The following is a 21,176-nucleotide window of genomic DNA, read 5'->3' as shown; positions in this document are numbered from 1 at the left end:
TATCGTTGTTGGTGATTTTGGTTAGTTGATTATTATTCACATTTATGCCACAATCGTCAATTTAATTTGATTGGGGTTCCAAAATTGGCCAAATCGTCAATTTATAATGGGTGATGAGGAGATAGTATATAACTAGGCTAGTCCACTATCCCACGCAAGAGCAATGGGGTTGGAGTAAAATAAGTAAGTAAAAACTCTATATATCTTTGGGGAATATGGATAGGAATAGGATGGTAACATAACATAGCAGATAGTAACTCTTGTGAGTTGGTGAGTTCTTTCATTAGTCAAACTCACATGACTAGCAAGCATATATTGGAGGAGATTGTAAGCAGCACCGGCTCAAGCGGTGGTTGTAACAACTCCGGTAGCTTTGATAATCTCAGCGCTAAGAGGGAAAATAAGATAAAGGCGAGGAATGTATTGAACAAGAACTATGAGCACAAGAGCATTTGTTGTATGATCTAAATGAGAGCTTCTTATTGATGGCAAAATAAACCAGCTTACAATCTGCAAACAATAGAAACTTTATAACATAAGCAAAACTCTAAGAAGAAATTTCAATCATGTGGCCCCGGTTGTCCGGTCCCGACTAGTCCGTGGTGGACCTCACCAAAGTGGTGCGGCCACACGGGTAACGAATTCAAGATTTCAATATCTGCATACCTGAGGAAGAGGCAAACAAGCAACGATGAAATATGATCTCAAGTATCTTCTAGCAATCAATTTAGGATCTTTAACAAGTTCTCCACGACCAAACACTCTAGAAGTACGAGAAGCATAAAGCTGTTCTGAATTTGATCACAATGTGTAAAACATAGAACAAATCCGCTAATGTTCTGAAGAAAGTACTGACAATGCCAAGCTTCAAATCTGTAGTCATACAAGATGATCGTCCAATGCGTTTGACTGAAGAGAGAAAAAAAGAACAAAGGGTCGACGTTAAGTGCAACAAGACACCAGAAGAGAAAAATCATGTTCCATTGGAGCACTGCATCACCACCAGGATCTAGAATCTTGTCTCTTTGATCTCGAAGTTCTCTGGAAACACTTTGAATCTGCCAAATCTTGGGATTTTTGTTAAGTTTGGGTTTATCTTGGGCTTCTAACTAAAAACCAATTGGCAATTAGTAGATTGACCCTAACCATTTATATATTAATGATAGTCCCTTCAAACTTCAGATGTGGGACTTAGTTTGTATCCCAACAATCTCCCCTTCAAACCAATGACCACATTAGGGATATTAACACATCTCCTCGAGATGATAAACCATCTCGAACCGATCCCACTTGGACCGATAATAAACCCCTTCTTGGGCCCCCATTACTCGGGTTAACAAGAGGCATGTCCGTATCCACTTTTCTAGGTCCACCAGAATTTTAACCTTGGGCTCTGATACCATGTTAAATTTGGGCTTGTTATGGGCTTCTAACTAAAAACCAATTGGCAATAGTAGATTGACCCTAATCCTTCATATATTAATGATAGTCCATTCAAACTTCATATGTGGGACTTGGTTTGTATCCCAACAATCTCCCCTTCAAACCAAGGACCACATGTGGGATATTAATAATTTTCAAACGGGTTTTGCTCTTCTTTGGTACTTCTGGTTTGGTAAATGGAGCCGTTGTTGTTTTGAACAATGGCACTCTCTTCTCTCCTACTTTTATGGTTTGTTTCTCGTCTCCATAGAATCTGTCATAATAAAATCAAGAACAGAGTTGGGTTTTTAACAAATAAGAGATAACCAAACAATTCTTAAGGACAAGACGACTCTGTCTCTTTCTTTAGGGCATCCTTAATGGGAGAACTTTTTTTCATGTTCTTAGATTAAATATATAATGAAAATAATCTAAGATCAGTTGTTAAGATCATAGGTAAAAAAATGGGGGAACTAATTATGGTGTTCTTAGAATAAATATCTAGTGAAATAATGTAAGATCAATAGTTAAGATCTTTTGTTAAAAAGCTAGTTATTGGGAGAACATGTTTAAGATCATAAGATTTAATAATATAATATTCATAAACATTTTACAAATTATAAAAACTTATAAAATAACATTTAAATTGCATACTTATATACTTGTAAATAAAATGTAAAAAAAAACTAACATATTATATATTACCAAATTTATTCCATATATGCTCTATCAAATCCTCCTTTAATTTCTGATGTGCTTGTCGATCACGAACTATTGTATGGCCATCACCTAAACCCTCAAAATTTGTTGACATATTTACTGAAAACGAAAGATCCGGACTAATTCCGGTTCCATCTTCTTGTTGGAATTCATGTGCGTCATAGAGTGTGTATGAATCTCGTTCATCCTCGACAATCATATTATGGAGTATGAGACATGCTCTCATAATATATGCAATCTTACCCTTTGACCATAAAAGAGATGGATTTTTAATCATGGCGAATCTAGATTGCAGGACTCCAAATGCACGCTCAACATCTTTTCGTGCACCTTCTTGTTTTTCTGCAAACAAACGATGTTTCGGATGTTGTGGTTGTGGGATGGATTTAACAAATGTCGCCCATTCCGGGTAAATACCATCCGTCAGATAGTAAGCCAAATTATATTCATTTCCGTTGACATAATACGTAACTTCGGGAGCTCGACCGTAAATAATGTCATTAAATACTGGTGATTGATCAAGAACATTTAAATCGTTACAAGTACCTGGAGCTCCAAAAAATGCGTGCCATATCGAGAGATCTTGTGAAGCTACCGCCTCCAAAACTATTGTTGGTTTACCGGTGCCTCGTGAATACATTCCTTTCCAGGCGGTTGGGCAATTTTTCCACTTCCAATGCATACAGTCTCCCAACCATCCCGGGAAAACCCCGCAGTTCTCCGTAAAATAGTAGCCTTTGAAGATCCGCTTGTGTGGGTCGGCGTAGGTATTCAGCGCCAAACAAGTCAACTATTCCGACGATGAAATGTTCCAAACATTTACGAGAAGTCGATTCAGAACGTAAATATTCGTCAACCGAGTCCACCCCAATCCCATATGCTAGTAGTCGAATTGCTGCAGTACATTGTTGTAGCGGTGAGAAACCATTCCGGAAAGTTGCATCCTTTTTTGGTTTAAAATATGGAACTTCTTCACTGAGATGATTGACAATACGCAAGAACAATGACTTGTTCATGTGAAACCGTCGGCAAAATTGCTTCGTCGTGTAAGTCGGATTATCTCTAAAATAATCGTTCCACAAACGTTCGTGGCCTTCTTCCCGTTGTCTATCGATATGAGTACGTGTATTCTTTTCCTCTGGAATTTCCTCTTCAGCAGCTTCAAATTGATTATTAAATTGCTCTTGAAAAAATTGGTTCATACTATCATTATTTGGATCATAATGATAGTGAAAATTGTTGGAAGAAGATGCCATAGCAATGAAGAAGAGAAAGAATTATTTGTTTTGGGTGAGAAGGAATGTAATATTTGTTTTGGGTGAGAAGGAATGAAATATTTGGTGAGAGAAAGAAATCTTTGTTGTTGTAGAGAGCAAATGTTTGTTTTGGTGCAAGGAGCAAATGTTTGTTTTTGATGAAAAACCTTGTGCTCATCTCATCTCATATATACAAGTGATCAAACTAAAATCCAAAGAAGGGAAAGACATAGCAAACATCACGGGTTCATTCACGAGTACATAGCAACATCACGGGTTCACAAAGCTATCAAACTAGCCTAAACAAAAATCCAAACAAATCATCACGGAGTTCATACGAAAGCAAACAACAACCGAAAGCAAACAACAACAACCACACATCATGGGTTGATCATACGAAAGCAAACAACAATCGAAAGCAAACAACAACATCCACACATCACGGGTTGATCATTACTTGAGCTGGTTCACTTGGTCAGTCAGCTGGATCACTTGGTCCTTGACCTGGATGACTTGATCCTTGAGCTGGATCAGAAGTACCTTGAGCTGGATCATTTGGTCGTTGAGCTGAATGACTTGTTCGTTGAGCTGGTTCAGTTGAGCTGGTTCGTTGAGCTGGTTCGTTGAGCTGGTTCGTTGAGCTGTTTCGTTGAGCTGGTTCGTTGAGCTGGTTTGTTGAGCTGGTTCGTTGAGCTGGTTCGTTGAGCTGGTTTGTTGAGCTGGTTCGTTGAGCTGGTTCGTTGAGATGGTTCAGTTGAGCTTCACGGAGCTGGTTCCGGAGGCTTGTGAATCCAATCGCAGGAGCTGGTTCCGGAGGATAGTAACAGGTCTCAGCCTCCTCTTCTTCTGACTCAGTACTGTAGTCTAATGGACTGTTTATACCATAGTCGTATTCACTGTCCATGACTTCTTCAACCTGAAACCGAAACACATATATAAGTTCCCAACAAATATAAAACATCCACATTCATGAAAAACATAGAGCATATTCATTCTAAACATTGAACAACAAACAAGATGGGATTCATTACAAACATAGAGACCATACATAGTTAAACATGGATTCAAATATACGAGATTCATTCTAAACAAAAACACCAAACAACTGAAAGGACACATAGTTAAACATAGATAAACATCCGCATACATAGCTAAAACAAACTTAGTTAAAACAGTTCCGCCATTAGCTTCTTCTACAATGCTTTTTCATCTTTGTCTAGGGTTTCATTCTTGGCAATGAGAGTGTCAAGAATGGACATCTTTTGGAGTTGTTTCATGCCCTCTAGATCCTTCTGTTTTATCTCCCACATGTGACTAAACTCCGCAGATGGTGCAGCCTTCCTTTTGCCTTTGTTCCTTACTCTTTTCGTTGCCTTGATGCCCGTGGGTCTGCTCTCGTGCTCCCCAACGACAGAACCCGTAGATGGTGCAGCATCATCAGCTTTTCTCTTGTTAGAACTGGTTGTCTTTGGAGTGGGGTTCATAGCCTCGAGACTTGTCCATTTCTGTTCATAGCGTAGCACATTCCAAGCATACTCCATACCAAACTTCTTCTTGTACAGGTTAGTGTAGATTTGGCGAGCATTTTGTAAAACATCTAGATCGTTCATCCCACTAGCTCTCTCACTCTCTGCCTCTGCAAAAGCTCCACAGAACCTGCTCACTTCCTTACTAATTTTTTGCCATCTTTGTCTACAATGGTCAGGACGCCTAGGCTCATCACCACCACGGACATGACTACTTGTTTCATAGTAGTCTCCTACACGAATCCAAAATGACCCTGCCTTTTGCCCATTCCCAACTATTGCATCCTTCGAAGTGTTTAACCACCCGCTTATTAGGACTAAGTCATCTTGTGTCGACCATAACCGTCTCTCCCTACGCTGCTCTGCTGTCTCTTCTGATTGAATAGGAGGTTGACTCGGCTGTGAAGAGGGTTGTGAACTAAAAGGAGGGATTTGAGAGCTCCCAATGTTTACATTGTGAGAAAAGCTGTCATATGGGAAGTTAAGAAGGCTAAAGTAGGGTTGAGACTGACTGTTAGGGGTTTTGTTTGATTCCATAACAATCAGAATTCGAGAAAGAAGAAGCTAACAAGGCTGATAGAAGAGAAGTAAGAGATTGCAAGAAAGACGCAAACAAGGATGATAGAAGTAATAGAAGAGAAGTAATAAGAGAGTGTGAGAGATATATAGAATACTCGGATGTAATAAAGAGAAGTTAGGAGATTATTAAATCAAAAGTTTGGTGTTGTTAGAGACTTTTAATTCTCAATAACCATCACCTACTTCAGTCAAATCAGAAGTAACTAAGGGTCATTGAGTTTTATTTAACTAAAAGTTTCAAGTGTTTCAAAAGTTTTAAAATTTTCGAGTTTTAAATAAGGTTTTTAAAGTTTTGAGACAACTCACACCTAAAACAACAAAACTACAATCACAACAATTAATAGAACATGACCATATGCGAACAAGACCATAAACATGACCATATGCGAACAAGACCATCAAACATGACCATATGCGAACAAGACCATCAAACATGACCATATGCGAACAAGACCATCAAACATGACCACAACACTACAGTCTAATGACAACAACAATTAACAAACCACAACACTTACTACACAAACATCCGAGACCTGAAACAACAAAACTACAATCACAACAATTAATACTAGAACATGACCATATGCGAACAAAACCATCAAACAAACCACAACACTTACTACACAAACATCCGAGACTATCCAAAAAAACTCATACCAAATCACTTAACAATGTGACTTACCTTTTACTTTCGAGCAATTGCAGGTTTGTTGATGGTTCTTGATTTAATTTGCCCTGGATAGCCTCACCTAAAAGCCTCCGAAACAAAGCAAAAACAAATAAACTTAATCAGTGGTCGATTTCAAAACCGTTATAAGAAAACTCGGAATTCATTCATAAGAAAAAGCTCACTAAAATCCATGATTGATTAATCAAAACCGTAAATTGACAGATGAGACAAACCCTATACCATCTTACTTAACCAAAACCTAATTCACAGATTTCAATTTTGCCCTAAATCGATGAAACATCCCACAAACAATGAGAAAACGACAGGACTACCTCTATATCGCCGGAGATGATCTTTGCCAGAGAAAGGAGACGACGACACAACATATCAGGAAGAAGATTTAGATTCGCCGGACATATCAAAGATCGATTCGCCGGAAGTTAAACGGATTCCTCGGGAAACCTTTGGAAATATCGATTTCAACTGACTAGAGCTCTCGATTTGGGTGTTTTATTCGGAAAATTTTCGTGTTTATACGGCGAGGATGAAGGAAACGAAGCTCTCGCCGTTTTCTCTCTTTCTATCGCAAACCCTAGCCGCGATATTGAAGAAGAAAGGAAATGAAAAAATTGTCTCAACACCCAAAAAACATGACAACTCTCGTGATGACACGTAAGCCAAGAACTGGGCTTAAAACTGTTCTAGTTTAAGACCCAAAATATTGATCTTAGTCTACTATTCCAATTTTTTATATTTTTAACGGGCTAAGAACACATGAAGTGTTGCCCCATTAAGGATGGCCTTAGCTCTCGTCTCATACTATCTCCCGTATGTTGCGTACAAGATTTAGTATTTTGCATTTTTATATGACTAGTGAAATCATATGATGTATATCATTTGATACCAATCACAAAATGAAAAAGAACTCTCATTCTGTATATTCATGAATATAATGTGTAATTTAATCGGAAAACCGAATGTTTAAATTTTTGTTAGGTGCTAATTGGGTGATCGGATAACATCTAATCCTGAGTTAATCAAGGGAAGATAATCCTTACTTTATGGGTTATTTCTAATAAAACTAGATTTGTGTAAACTAGATACTTTGGTTGGTAAAGTTGCTTTGAAAAGACGACCGCCTCAGTCTCCTTTTAGAAATTAGTTTATAAACGGCCGTAGCAAATCAATTTAGATATATTTAGTTCGTTTAATTATATTAGAATGTTATTTAAAACAATAAAACTTGTTTTAGATACCACTGCAAATTTTTGGTCTATTTGATACTTTGTTGTAGTTTTATTAGGCCGTCTTTTAATTATGATCATTTGGAGTAGGTTTAGTTAAATATTAAGTAATGTTTATTTAGTTGAAAAATATATATATACCATATATATTATTATGAAGTGAGGATAGCTTATAGTTAGTTTTAACTCTAATGCTTATGCCAATCAATTTGAACTAAGACAATTGGACTCTTTAAGATCCAAAAATTAAGGCTTTGAATGGGGAGTGGAGAAATAGGTGGTTCTTCAGTCCAAGTGGTTCCTCCATTTATGTCTTCCCATTCATCACCTGCAAAAACAAAAATAAAAAAAAGTGAAGGAAACACATATAGATAAGGATTTCTTGTCTTCTAGTAGCAAAAGTGAATGAACCACATGAACCACTTTTATCTAGATATGAGAAGGGGTTCAAGTGGTCCAATAGTACAAATTATTGTATAAAATAAAATAATACAAAATTCACATGTTGGACAATGACGAAGAGAATGCAAAAATTTTTTTCCTATAAATCTAATACTCACATCTTTCTTCATCACAACAACAAGAAAGATAGATAAAAAAAAAAAAAAAAAAAAAAAGAGATTCCAAACTTCTTCTAGTGAAGCTGTAAGAGTGTAAGGTATATATAATTTTTTTTTTCTTTCAAACATATATACATTATATTATGTTATAATGTTTATATTAAATTTATATTAGTTATGATGTTTAATTAAATTAATAATTATGTTGATGTAGTTAGTTTTATTTAGTAAATGAAAAGTTTCATACATTTATGCTTTTGACTAAGTTAGTTATAATGTTAATTAATCATAATGTTTGGATGTTTTTAGTTATTAATTAATAAGGAATCAATGGAATTTAAATTTTTTTATACATGGCTCATAACCTCTAATTTATATATATATATATTAAAAGTATCTCTATATATGTGAACATAAATTTAAATTTTTATAATTATTTGAAAAGTATATATGTTAATTTCCCTTACATAAACATACATACATTATAATAATCAAGTATATTGTTTAGTTTAACTAAGTTAATAGTAATGCTGTTGTAGTTAATTTTTTTTTACTTATGTGAAAGAAATGCTAGTAAATATTTTAATAATATATATCATGTTTTGTAATTATGTTTTTATTTTATAACATAGATATTTAACAGTTTTGTAATTAATTTTTTATTTTATAAAATAGAGATCTAAGTAGGTTAATAAGACAATATTATGAATAAAAATTTAATAGCAAATAAGGTTTGTAAACTTTTAGTGAGCAAAAGTTATAATTGTATATGTATAATATTTTTATGTTTTTGACTAAGGTTTATAATTGTATAAGTATAATATTATTAATGTTTATACCATCGACATATATTATATAAGATTTATGATTCATGTCTACACACTAATGTAATACAAAATTATAAAAAACTCAAATTTATTATGTAAAAATAATTAATAGTCACATAATACAATAGTTTAATAAATTTTTGTCATATATAACTAAAATATATACTGATTATAGTAAACTGATTTTTTTTTTTTACAACTGTAGATATGACATCTAATCGTCGACGAAACACAAGTTCTTCTGTACAAGCAGCTGAAAACTTTCCAACCGAAACATCAGCACGGGTAAAATATTTTATCTTAATTTATTTAAATATAGTTTTTTATAATTACGTGAATATATAATAATTTGTTCTAAAAAATATTGTAGAATGGAGCTAATTTCAAATGGACTCCTAGCAGTCTTTTTAGATTACTTGAGTTATATGATCAAGCAGCTGCGATGAATAATTATCGTATAAAAGATCCCACTCCTTTTGCAAAACAGTTTATGGTTGAAAAGTTTAACCAGGAGTTCGATTTAGAAATAAATTATAAGTTTTTCATATTTTCAAAGAAAAACTTGATAATATGAAAAAAAAAATACAAGAAGTATCGAGAGCTTATGGGATCAACTAGTATCACGGTTGATCCTATTACATCCGTGATTAATGCATCTGAGTCATGGTGGAAAAATTGTGAAGTAAGTTTTCATAATCTTTATCACAACTCAAATATATTAACATAATTAAAATAACCAAATATTCTGAAATATTTGTTTTATAATAATATTCATAGGTATGTAAGATTGTACATGCATTTAGACGAAAGCCGCCACAAGGGTGGGAAATCATGGAACGTTGCTTCAAATTATATAATGTTCAATCCCAAGCTCAATACTCTGTCAACCAAAGAAGAGAAGAAATGATGAATGAAGGCACAACTAATAATGAAGATCAGCTGTACCGAGAAACATACGATGGTGAAATGTCTGATAGTCAAGATGCAGAGATACAAGAAAATGAAGAAGTGTATCGCGTTAACATTACCGATGAAACGCGTCCTTCAAATGAGTTTATTCAGGCACATAGGCGTCATAGTTCTGTGACGGTTGATCCGATTCAAATTCCTAGTTCCAGAGTTCAACAACGAGGACAAGGAAGACGAGGAAGTATGTTACAAAGATCTGCAAGAAATTCTGGAGTTGTACATGGGAGTGGTTCACGAGGAAGTAAAAAGAAACAGTCATTTGAGACCACCCTAACCGATACAATGACCGGATTTAGGGAGTTCCAACGTCAAAGTTTACAACAATTACGCCCAAATTCATTCGACCAAGATGATTACGACGGCTTTGATGAGGCTGCAAAGATATTGGAATCAATGGAGCTTCCAAGTGATACAAAATTTTATTGGGCGTGCGTTGACGAATTAGGAGGAGACCCATTCTATCGTAAGTATTTCATTGATAGAGCTGAAAAACCTTTTGAAGAAAAGATAAATTTCTTACAAGCTTTAACTGGATATACACGTTATGATGAGTTTGTGGGAAAGCGGTTAACGTCGAGAAGAAATTTTGGGAGTCCAAGTGCAAGTGGTTTTCATTCAGGTAGTCCATCTTCTGGTGGTAATAATTCATGGGGGCAGACTTCAAATGTCCAATGGGGTCAACAACCACGTCCTCAACAATGGGGTACACCACCAAGTGCTCAGCAATGGGGTACACCACCAAGTGCTCAGCAATGGGGTACACCACCAAATGCTCAGCAATGGGGTCAACAACCACGTCCTCAACAATGGGGTACACCACCAAGTGTACAACAATGGGAAACACAACCAAATAGTCACCAGTGGGGTACATCACCAAATGTTTCACAATGGGGAGCGTATCAAAATACACAACAATTGAATTCACCTACACAGTGGGGTTCATCATCAAATGATCAACAATGGGGATCATCATCAAATATTTCACAATGGCCTCCTCAAACAAATGTTCAGCATGGATTCTCATTAGAAACTCAAACTGAAACTCAAACTGAAACCACAACACCAAGGCCAATACCACGAACACGTAAATCTGGAGGATTATTCAACATTTGGGGAACCCATCAGGAGCCAAATTTAAATGAAACTCACCAAAATGATTCTGACGATGAAGCATAATATCTCTAGTTCTTTGCTATTAATAATGTTGCATTGTTTTTATTTATGTTTCTGTATTATCTTTTACTTACTATGTGTAATTGAATCATGTCTTTCAGTTTCTTATCAATTCTTTGTTTTCATCAAATACAGGCTTTTCGTATATGTCAATTGCGGTGACAAGGAATTCAATTTTTAAGTTACGAAGAGAGAACTGAGTTATGGAATCTGGAGAATGCACAATTTGAAGAGTTAATAATTCAACCAGCATTGAGTTATTACAATCGATATTTTGAAAGAGGACAAGTACAAACAGATGGTGGATTGGGGTGGAGAAATATTTGGCATCGATTACAAGAAGATCATGCTGCTTGTCTTCAGTTACTACGGATGTCACTTGATTGTTTCAGAACATTGTGTCACCAACTAGAAACAACTTATGGATTAAAACCAACACTGAATGTAGGCATTGAAGAGAGTGTTGCAATGTTTTTACGGATATGTGGACACAACGAAGTCCAACGAGATGTTGGTCTAAGATTTGGGAGAAATCAAGAAACCGTAAAGAGAAAATTTTATGAAGTGCTTAGAGCGACTGAGTTACTTGCTTGTGATTATATCAAAACACCAACAAGGCAAGAACTACACAGGATTCCGGACAGGCTAATGGATGGAAAATATTGGCCATTTTTTAGTGGGTTTGTTGGAGCAATGGATGGTGTTCATGTGTGTGTTAAGGTCACTCCTGATTTACAAGGAATGTATTGGAGTCGACATGATAGAACATCGTTTAACATCATGGCAATATGTGATTTAAATATGTTATTCACATATGTTTGGAATGGAGCACCAGGATCTTGTCATGATACAGCAGTTCTTACGATGGCTCAAAACAATGATCCTGAATTTCCTTTGCCACCAGAAGATAAGTATTATGTGGTTGATTCTGGCTATCCAAATAAACAAGGTTTTCTTGCTCCATATAGATCTTCAAGAAACATGGTTGTTCGGTACCATATGTCATTATTTGAGAATGCTCCACCTCCTCAGAATAAGCAGGAATTTTTCAACCGCTGGCACGCATCTCTACGTTCTATTATTGAGAGAACATTTGGAGTGTGGAAGAAGAAATGGAGAATTCTTTGTGAATTTCCTAGATATAATATTGAAGTGCAAAAGAGAGTCGTCATAGCGACAATGGGTCTACACAATTTTATCAGAATTTCAAATTCTATAGATGATGATTTTGCTGAAACAATGGGGCATTCACATATTGACAACATTGATCCGAAGAGTGATTTAAACGTCATTGGAACAACAACTATAGCTGATGGTGATTTAATGGCGAATCTCAGAGAAAGAATTGCAGATACATTATGGGCTAATAAACATCTTCTATATTAAATGATTGTTGAATGAATGTTTTAAATACATTATTTTATGTATTCTTGTCTTAATTTCATTAATATAATAAGATTGGATCTGCGCTATAGCACAAACATATGTCTTTTAAAATAATTGTGTAGTAATTTTATTTAATTTGAAAATTATTTTAAAAGTGCAATTATATTAATTATTTTTTCAAAAGATATTTTTATATTAGGTTTTTGTAAATAAAATATTAAATAGAATCTACTTATGACAAATTAAATACAAATTTTAAAATTTAAATATATTATTTTAAATTTGTACAGTACTTTGAACCACTTTTACCATTCAAACATAAATTTTAAACCGCTTGATCCACTAGATCCACACTTGTTTCACTAGATCCACTAGATTCACTTTTTTCCGCTTGATCCGCTAGATCCGCTAGATCCGCTACGCCTGATACACTATCTCCATTCGGAGCCTAAGAGTATGAGTGTGTATGATAGTTGTCTGGCTAGACGATAATGATTAGAAATTGACGACGACGTCGTATGCGTTTATAGATTAGTTTAGAATTGTGAAATGTTAATTCATTGTTCATTTTTTGTACTAGTAAGAAAATACAGCTAATGGCATAAAACACCATTTTTATGTATTAACAAGCATCCCATAATATGCTTAAGGCCATAATTTGAAAGAACTCAACTTATACAAATTAACTACATAGCTTGTTTACTTCAAATTTATATATTTAGATCATTTTTTCTTGGTTATTTTTTTTTTGGTTATTTCTTTTGTTTGGTGCATAATATTATTAAGATTTTTTAAAAAGAAACAAATATATTTTTTTTTTTGTCAACAATCAAATAATTTATTAGTTATATATTTTCGATTTTATTATAGAATAGAAGAAACTAATTAGTTGATACATCTTTATATTATTTTTCGATTAAAAGTACTTTTCTATGAGTAATAAGGTTTTGTTAAATGTAATAAAACTTCAAATTATTAGCAGTAATTTTTTTATGGTTTTTTTTAAATCCAATAACTATTTTAAAACAAACCCTCCATCAAGTCTATTACATTTGATGTTGGATGATTTGAGAAATAAATAAATTTTATTTGACGAAAATGAAAAAAAAAACTATTTAATTAGGCTCCAAAGAGCGTCAGTGGCCCTGTTATTATCTGCTGCTGAAGGATTAGATGATCAATAGCTATGTCTCAATCTTGTTTACCTCTAAACCCCATGTCAGAAGCCAAGTGAAACGTAACCCCCGCCGCCACCGTTCTCTCCCGAACCAAAATCAACACGCTCTATCTCACTCTTTTTCTCAGCTCTGGCAACAATGGTAATGGTTATCGGACCATTATGTCCATTTGCCTCAAATAACCGCTCAATGTATAGGAGAATACGCAGTGGATCAACCCTCCGAGATATGGACAGGGAATCCAAATCCAAATAGAAGAAGATTGGCTGGTTCGGGTTCTCTGGAATCGGTAAGGGATCTGGAAGTGGGGGCAAAGTTGGAGGGAAAATGGGTATATATTGTTGCTCTTTTTGTTAGATTTAGAGATATTCATGTATAATGTGTTTGTGGGATTAGTTTGCGGAAACTATGTACAATTACACAATTCAACTGAAGGGTTTAATATGCCAAAATCAGGGTTTCAAAAGGTTTTGTGTTTGTGCACCACACAAATTATATGTGTATATTATATACCTCAGCTGTTTTATGTTTGTGCAAGCTAATATTATCGTATTTTGTATTGTAGATTTATAAATTGTGATAAATGCATACGATTGTTCACAGATTATGACAAACCCCACCTATCCCCACGCCCTAAGTGGGCCATTTCAAGTCTTCGTATGACAAATATGCGACCACATTCAATTCAATTCAATTCATTCTCAAATTTATTTTTGATAAATAAATTATTTGAAAAGTATCGTATACCAATAATGCGACACCACTCTGTTATTTCATCATCAAGTTTGAATTACTTCAATAAAGCCGAACTCCGATCAAAGAGATTATGTAAGCTCAAAAGGTGAACTATTTTGTTTTTTGAGGACAATTATATTTGTAAACCATATTCGTAATCGCAAAACTTTTCGAACTCGAATTAGTAGTTTTGAGGTCGGTAAAATGCGTAATATAATGTGTACACTGCTACGACACGGTGAAGATTCTTAGCAGAAGACGCTTGCAGATTGGTGGGTTTTCCGGTGAGTGTTTTGGTGGTTAATTGTAAATTATTTTCAGGATCTTAGATGGCTTTCATGAAATCTAGCTGTTGAAAGGTTTTTTGAGCCTTCACCTTTCTCTAGCTTCCGTATTTTTGCTTCTACTGGACTAGATTTGAAGATTGCTTTGTTTCGAGAAGGTTTTCTGGTTCATGGCTTTCGGAGGTCAAGGGCTTGGATCTAAGTATGTCATTTTGCTAGGTAGGGGATTTGAATTCATTGGATGGCGGAGAGTTAGAGAATTGATCTATTTCGGAAGGTATGTGGTTGGTCTGACTTGTCGTTGGTGACGGCTCTGAGACAGGATTCAAATACTCTGGTTAAAGAATCCGACCCGGCGACAATATCACAAAGCTGTGGACGTTGTATTCGTCGGTGCTAGTAGATCTGGTTCTCTGCCTCTGTTTAACCGCCTAAATCTAGCTTGTTTTTTTGTTGTTGTTCGCCAAAATTTTCTTTCTATTTTGTAACTGTTGATGGTTTGTAATTTCAGGCCAAATGCATTAGGAACACTACACAGTCTTTACAAGTCACAACTTTTTCTACGCGATATGCAACATAGTTGCCATTCTCAGCTAGCTTCTCCTAATAGTATTCTTAATTAAATAAAATTAAAAAAAATCATATATGTTTTGACAAAAGTAAATATTCAAAAAGGTAAATAATGCCCGTATTGGCATAAACTTCTCTAGGATACTCGTCACGCAAAAAAAAAAAAAAATGTATGGTCATGGTCTCATGAATATTGGATAAATTAATTTGTGAGCTGAAATCTACGTTCATTTGCTCACAAGTGAAACTATTATTTTCTGGTTTAATAAATAGACGTTTATGAGTTAGGAGTGGTACGTGGCATTCACAATTATATTGCCACATTTTTTGGTGGCTGAGTTCCCAGAATATGTGAAAATATTGATGGGAGACGAAGAGATAATAAAGACAATACTACAACAAAAACGGTATATGGTACATCAATATTTTTGTGATCTCATTTTTGGAGCCGATTTAAAACGTTAGAATCCCTAATGTGTGTATTCATATGACTATGTGAGCTTATCCCCTTTTTTGGAAAACATTGTCCAAGACTAAAAATACAAATCACGATAGTTCACCTCAGAAACTTCATCGCTCCGGCTCAACATCTCCATTCCTCAAGGTTCAGATCCAATGGCGTAGAATCATATCTCAACTTGATTTTGTGGTTTTCTTCATCTCCCATTCTCTTTTTCTCTAATCACTCAGAAATGTTACTTAGTACGATAGAGTTTTTTTTTTTTAGAATTCTATTGTGCTTAATTTAGATCGAATTGCTTGATTTTGACAAGGATTATGAATAAATAATTCAATTATATCGTAATTATCACCAAATTGAAATTAAAGGCTTGTACATATATATCATCCACATATATGTAGTTTATTAACAGTAGTGTATAACTGGATTTAACAACTGGACTACATAAAAACTATGCTTTTATCCCTAGAGTAAAATGTCTAATCGTCTATATATAGACTCCAATGTTAACTAACTCAATTCATAGTCCCTTTTTTTTTTGGGTAAATATGTTAAGTTTTACTTATACATAATAGTAACCTTATCGATACTATAATTATATTAATTGATTTTTCTTCATTTATCAGCAATCGATGACACAGCCTCGCTGACGCGGCAAGTGGCGGTTGTTGGCACCGGAACCTGGATAATCATTTAACTCCATCACCATCCTTTCTTCTACCTCCTCCTTCACGTTCTAATTAATAACCATCCATTTTGAACAAAACCAAATTTAGAATCTTTAATAAACCTAATTATAACTTTTCAAGAACACATATACTCTCTTATGCAGTATATACATAACTTTAGAACTAACCACATCATGTTGAGGGAGATCAATATGATGAGTGGGTTTTTCCATAAAACTCCAAGGTCCTATATGCATACGAAAAATATAGATAATATAAGTTACAAGATATATGATGGAAATATTAATTACGGAAAATAAGATCTAAGAGAGATGATGATCTTACTTGAAGCATGGGAAGGCAATATGAAGATGTGAGATAGAGACAAGAAGAAGATCACCAGGAGATGGAAGAGAGCTTTGTTGGCCATTTGAAGACGATGATTTAAGACAAAATGTATAGATTAAAACCTTAAGTGTTGTTGTGTGTACTTCTGTCTCTCGTTTTCCCCCGAACTTGTTTTCAGTTTTGTGTTTGTGGTGGCCTCTCTTATATAGTTCTATATTTCTATTTTTCCAATTTGCGCATTTTATACTACTATCATAGTGGGGTGTTAATAACTAAATTAAACTAAGTATGAACCGTTTTTTTAATCTAATTTAGAGTGCTAAGTCTTTTGTATCAAAGAACCAAAATGTCTTCTAAACTCTTTAAAAAGGAACAAATACGAAGAAACAAGCTATCGACGCGGTTTCACTTTACGTCTAGCTAGTGCTGTTTAAATTGTTAATTGTTCGAAACATAAAATACTAATTATAAAATTACAGAATGAAAAATCTGTGTGTGTACTCAGATCTTTCATAAGCAATACACTAATTTTATTGTTTTAAATGTTCATTCATGTTGAGATTGTTAGACTGATTCAATTCTGGGTTGATGATGAATTGGTTCTAAACCAGAAATTAATGAGTTGAGTTGCTGGTTATCTCGGATTCGTCTATTGCTGATTAAACCGGAGGGAAGAAGATTAATGTGAAGTCTCCAACTGCAGTGGAGAGTTTACTAATATCACTGAAACGTTGCGTTTCATAGATTAACATCTTCTTCTTCAATCTTATTAGATTCTATCTCTTCTTCTTCTGTTATCAAGAGTGAGAGAGGTTGTTAGAGAGTGAGATTTCACCATTGTTGTAAAGCTCGGTTCTGAGCTATAACCTTTCCTCATAGTGAATTTGCTGGATTGATTCGGCCCCAGACGTAGGTGTAATCACATCGATTGCACTGAACTGGGTTAACAATTGTGTCTCGCGTTTCTTGTTCTTTGCTTTACAAAGTTCTTGAGCTGAATTCGATTAGGTTTAGAGAAGTGTTCGGAGTTACTTCAGGTGTGAATTCTGACAAAGTGGTATCAGAGCATAGGTTCTTCTCCCAGATCTGATCGATGGCGGTAGCGACGGCGCGAGTTGAGATTAAGACGTTCAATGGTGATAGTGACTTCTCGCTATGGAAGATTCGGATCTTGGCACAGCTTGGGGTTCTTGGTTTGAAGAACATCCTCACCGATTTCAAGTTGACCAAGACAGTTCCGTTAACGAAAGAAGAAGAAAAGAAGATTGCCACAGAAGAATCATCAGACTCCTCCTTATCACAGACTAAAGAGGTCCCAGATCCAGTCAAGATCGATCAATCGCAACAAGCTTTGACACTAATCATAAATCATGTTGGGGATAAGGTTCTGCGAAAGGTAAATCATTGTGAGACAGCTGCAGAGATGTGGGCTTTGCTCAATAAGTTGTACATGGAAACCTCTTTGCCAAATAGGATCTATGTGCAGTTGAACTTTTATTCTTTCAAGATGGTTGATGCTCAGACTATAGATCAGAATGTAGACGACTTCTTGAAGATTGTTGCAGAGTTAGGGAGCTTGGAGATTCAGGTTTCTGAAGAAGTTCAAGCAATATTGTTGTTAAATTCCTTGCCATCTAGCTACAGTCAGCTTAAGCATACGCTTAAATATGGTAACAAGAGTCTGTCACTTCAGGATGTGATTTCATCAGCTAAGTCTCTGGAAAGGGAACTTGCCGAGTCAAAAGAGTCTGAGAAGGGATCGTCTGCAGCATTGTACACAACAGAGAGAGGCAGACCCCAGACTAGAAGTCAACAGAATGGCTCTAAGGGAAAAGGTAGAAGCAGGTCAAACTCCAAGACGAAAGTCACGTGTTGGTTCTGCAAGAAGGAAGGGCATGTTAAGAAGGACTGTTATGCCAGGAAACAAAAGTTTGAAAGTGAGGGTCAGAACGAAGCTGGAGTTATAACAGAAAAGTTGGTATTCTCTGAGGCTCTTAGTGTCAACAATCAGCTTGTAAGAGACTTGTGGATTCTGGATTCTGGGTGTACATCTCACATGACGTCAAGGAGAGATTGGTTCTGTAGTTTTCAAGAGAATGGTGAAACAACCATTTTGTTGGGTGACAATCGAGCTGTGGTGTCACAGGGAATAGGTTCTATTCGCGTTAACATACAAGGAGGTTCAATTAAGGTGTTGAACAATGTTAAATATGTACCAGACTTGAGGCGAAATCTGATTTCAACAGGTACTCTTGACAGGTTGGGTTATAAGCATGAAGGTGGAGATGGCAAAGTGAGGTATTTCAAAAATGGGAAGACTGCTTTGTCAGGGAGTTTGAACAATGGTTTATATATCCTGAATGGTGAGACTGTTATGAGTGAGAATTGCAACACTGAGAATGTGAAAGACAGCACTGTGTTGTGGCATAGCAGGCTTGGACATTTAAGTCTTAATGGTATGAAAGTGCTATCTGAGAAAGGGCTATTACAGAAGAAAGATGTCACTAACTTGGAGTTTTGTGAGCACTGTGTAATGGGAAAGTCCAAGAAGTTAAGCTTCAATGTGGGTAGACAAGATACTAAGGATGCATTGGGATATGTTCATGCGGATTTGTGGGGTTCACCGAATGTGACTCCATCCCTGTCAGGTAAACAATATTTCTTGTCTATTATTGATGATAAAACTCGCAAGGTGTGGCTTATATTCCTCAAGACAAAGGACAAAACGTTTGACCGGTTTTGTGAGTGGAAAGGATTAGTTGAGAATCAGATTGGTAAGAAGGTAAAGGTCCTCAGAACAGACAATGGTTTGGAGTTTTGCAATCTGAAGTTCGATGAATATTGTAAGAAGCATGGTATTGAGAGACATCGGACTTGCACCTATACTCCAGAGCAAAATGGAGTTGCAGAGAGGATGAATCGAACACTTATGGAGAAAGTAAGGTGCTTGTTGAATGAATCTGGGTTAGAAGAACGTTTCTGGGCTGAAGCAGCAGCCACTGCAGCCTATCTCGTAAATAGGTCCCCTGCATCTGCGATTGATCACAATGTACCTGAAGAGCTGTGGCTAAACAAGAAGCCAGGATACAAGCACTTGAGGAGATTTGGTTATGTTGCCTATGTGCATCAAGATCAGGGAAAGCTCAAACCTAGAGCATTGAAAGGAGTATTTCTAGGTTATCCACAAGGCACAAAAGGCTATAAGGTGTGGTTACTTGAAGAATCAAAGTGTGTGATTAGTCGCAATGTTGTGTTTCACGAAGAGGTATTGTATAAGGATCTTTGTGGTAAAGATGGTGAAGAGAAGGTTGCAGAAATCAAGAAGGATGATAAGACCTTGACAGAGATTAAGAAGGAAGGTAAATTGATTGGAGAAAGTTCTAATGGAGGTGGAGCTACAATAGTTGATGAGAGTGATACAGATACAGATTCAGATTACTTTGAGCCTGAAGGTGAAGTTGAGGCTCCAAGGAGTTCTCCAAGTCTCAGAAACTATCAGTTAGCTAGAGACCGTGTTAGAAGAGAAATCAAGGCTCCACTGAAGTTTTCTGATTACTTGCAGTTTGCTTTTGCACTTATGACAGCAGAAGAGATCATATGCGAAGATCCTCAGTGCTATCATGAAGCAAAAGAGGATAAGTACAGTAAGGAATGGGATGCAGGTATGGATGAGGAAATGAACTCATTGAGGAAGAATGAGACCTTTGATGTGGTGGATAGACCAGTTGATCAGAAGGTTATCAATTGTATATGGCTTTATAAAAAGAAGCCAGGTATTCCAGGGGTAGAACCTGAGAGGTTTAAGGCCAGATTGGTGGCTAGAGGCTTTACACAAAGGATAGGGATTGACTATCAAGAGGTGTTTGCACCTGTAGTGAAGCACATATCAATCAGGACTTTGTTGTCATTGGTGGTTCAAGATGATTTAGAACTGGAGCAGATGGATGTCAAGACAGCTTTTCTGCATGGGGAACTTGATCGACCAATATACATGGAGCAACCCGAAGGTTATGAGGTAGATCCGGACAAAGATCAAGTTTGCTTGTTGAAGAAATCTCTTTACGGTTTGAAACAGGCTCCCAGGCAGTGGAACAAGAAATTTAATGCATTCATGATGAAACAAGAGTTCAACCGGAGTGAGCATGACTCTTGTGTGTATGCGAAAGAGGTAAATCCTGGTGAAATTGTTTACTTGCTACTGTATGTAGATGATATGCTATTAGCTGCTAAAAGTAAGGAAGAGATAAGTAGATTGAAAAAGGCTTTGAGCTTAGAGTTTGAGATGAAGGATATGGGACCTGCTAGTAGGATTTTGGGAATTGATATAATTCGAAATCGAGAAGAAGGAGTTTTGTACTTGTCTCAGTCTGGTTATTTGGAAAAAGTACTGAGTCGGTTTAACATGAGTAAGGCTCATGAGACAGATACTCTGGTTGGAACACATTTCAAGTTGATGTCTGTGAAGAATGATCGCGAGTGTGTTGATTTGAAGAAGGTTCCATATGCAAGTGCCATTGGAAGTATAATGTACTTGATGGTAGGTACAAGACCTGACATAGCTCAGGCTATTGGTCTGTTGAGTAGATTCATGAAGAAAC

The 21,176-nt window shown here is 35.9% G+C and overlaps 3 protein-coding genes across 3 annotated transcripts; 1 reads left to right on the top strand and 2 right to left on the bottom strand.

Annotated features, from left to right (window-relative positions):
• Nucleotides 1-4,591: 4,591 nt before the first annotated feature.
• LOC147938623 (uncharacterized) lies at nucleotides 4,592-5,461 on the bottom strand. Its single transcript, XM_087465691.1, has one exon. The coding sequence runs from the start codon at nucleotides 5,459-5,461 to the stop codon at nucleotides 4,592-4,594; it is 870 nt and encodes a 289-aa protein (XP_087321817.1).
• Nucleotides 5,462-7,993: 2,532 nt separating this feature from the next.
• LOC104711214 (uncharacterized) lies at nucleotides 7,994-11,079 on the top strand. Its single transcript, XM_010427893.2, has 4 exons — nucleotides 7,994-8,078; nucleotides 9,013-9,092; nucleotides 9,178-9,489; nucleotides 9,585-11,079. The coding sequence occupies exons 3-4, from the start codon at nucleotides 9,412-9,414 to the stop codon at nucleotides 10,950-10,952; spliced, it is 1,446 nt and encodes a 481-aa protein (XP_010426195.2). The 5' UTR covers nucleotides 7,994-8,078; nucleotides 9,013-9,092; nucleotides 9,178-9,411; the 3' UTR covers nucleotides 10,953-11,079.
• Nucleotides 11,080-15,877: 4,798 nt separating this feature from the next.
• On the bottom strand, nucleotides 15,878-16,926 carry LOC104711213 (uncharacterized). Its single transcript, XM_010427892.2, has 3 exons — nucleotides 16,576-16,926; nucleotides 16,419-16,477; nucleotides 15,878-16,298 (listed from the first exon to the last, which is right to left on the bottom strand). Exons 1-3 carry the CDS (start codon nucleotides 16,658-16,660, stop codon nucleotides 16,185-16,187), a joined length of 258 nt encoding a protein of 85 aa, XP_010426194.1. The 5' UTR covers nucleotides 16,661-16,926; the 3' UTR covers nucleotides 15,878-16,184.
• Nucleotides 16,927-21,176: the final 4,250 nt, after the last annotated feature.

Source organism: Camelina sativa, chromosome 9, assembly GCF_030686135.1.
Source record: "Camelina sativa cultivar CO46 ecotype springtype chromosome 9, ASM3068613v1".
Taxonomy (NCBI): Eukaryota; Viridiplantae; Streptophyta; class Magnoliopsida; order Brassicales; family Brassicaceae; genus Camelina; species Camelina sativa.
This window is presented reverse-complemented; position numbering and strand designations above follow the sequence as displayed.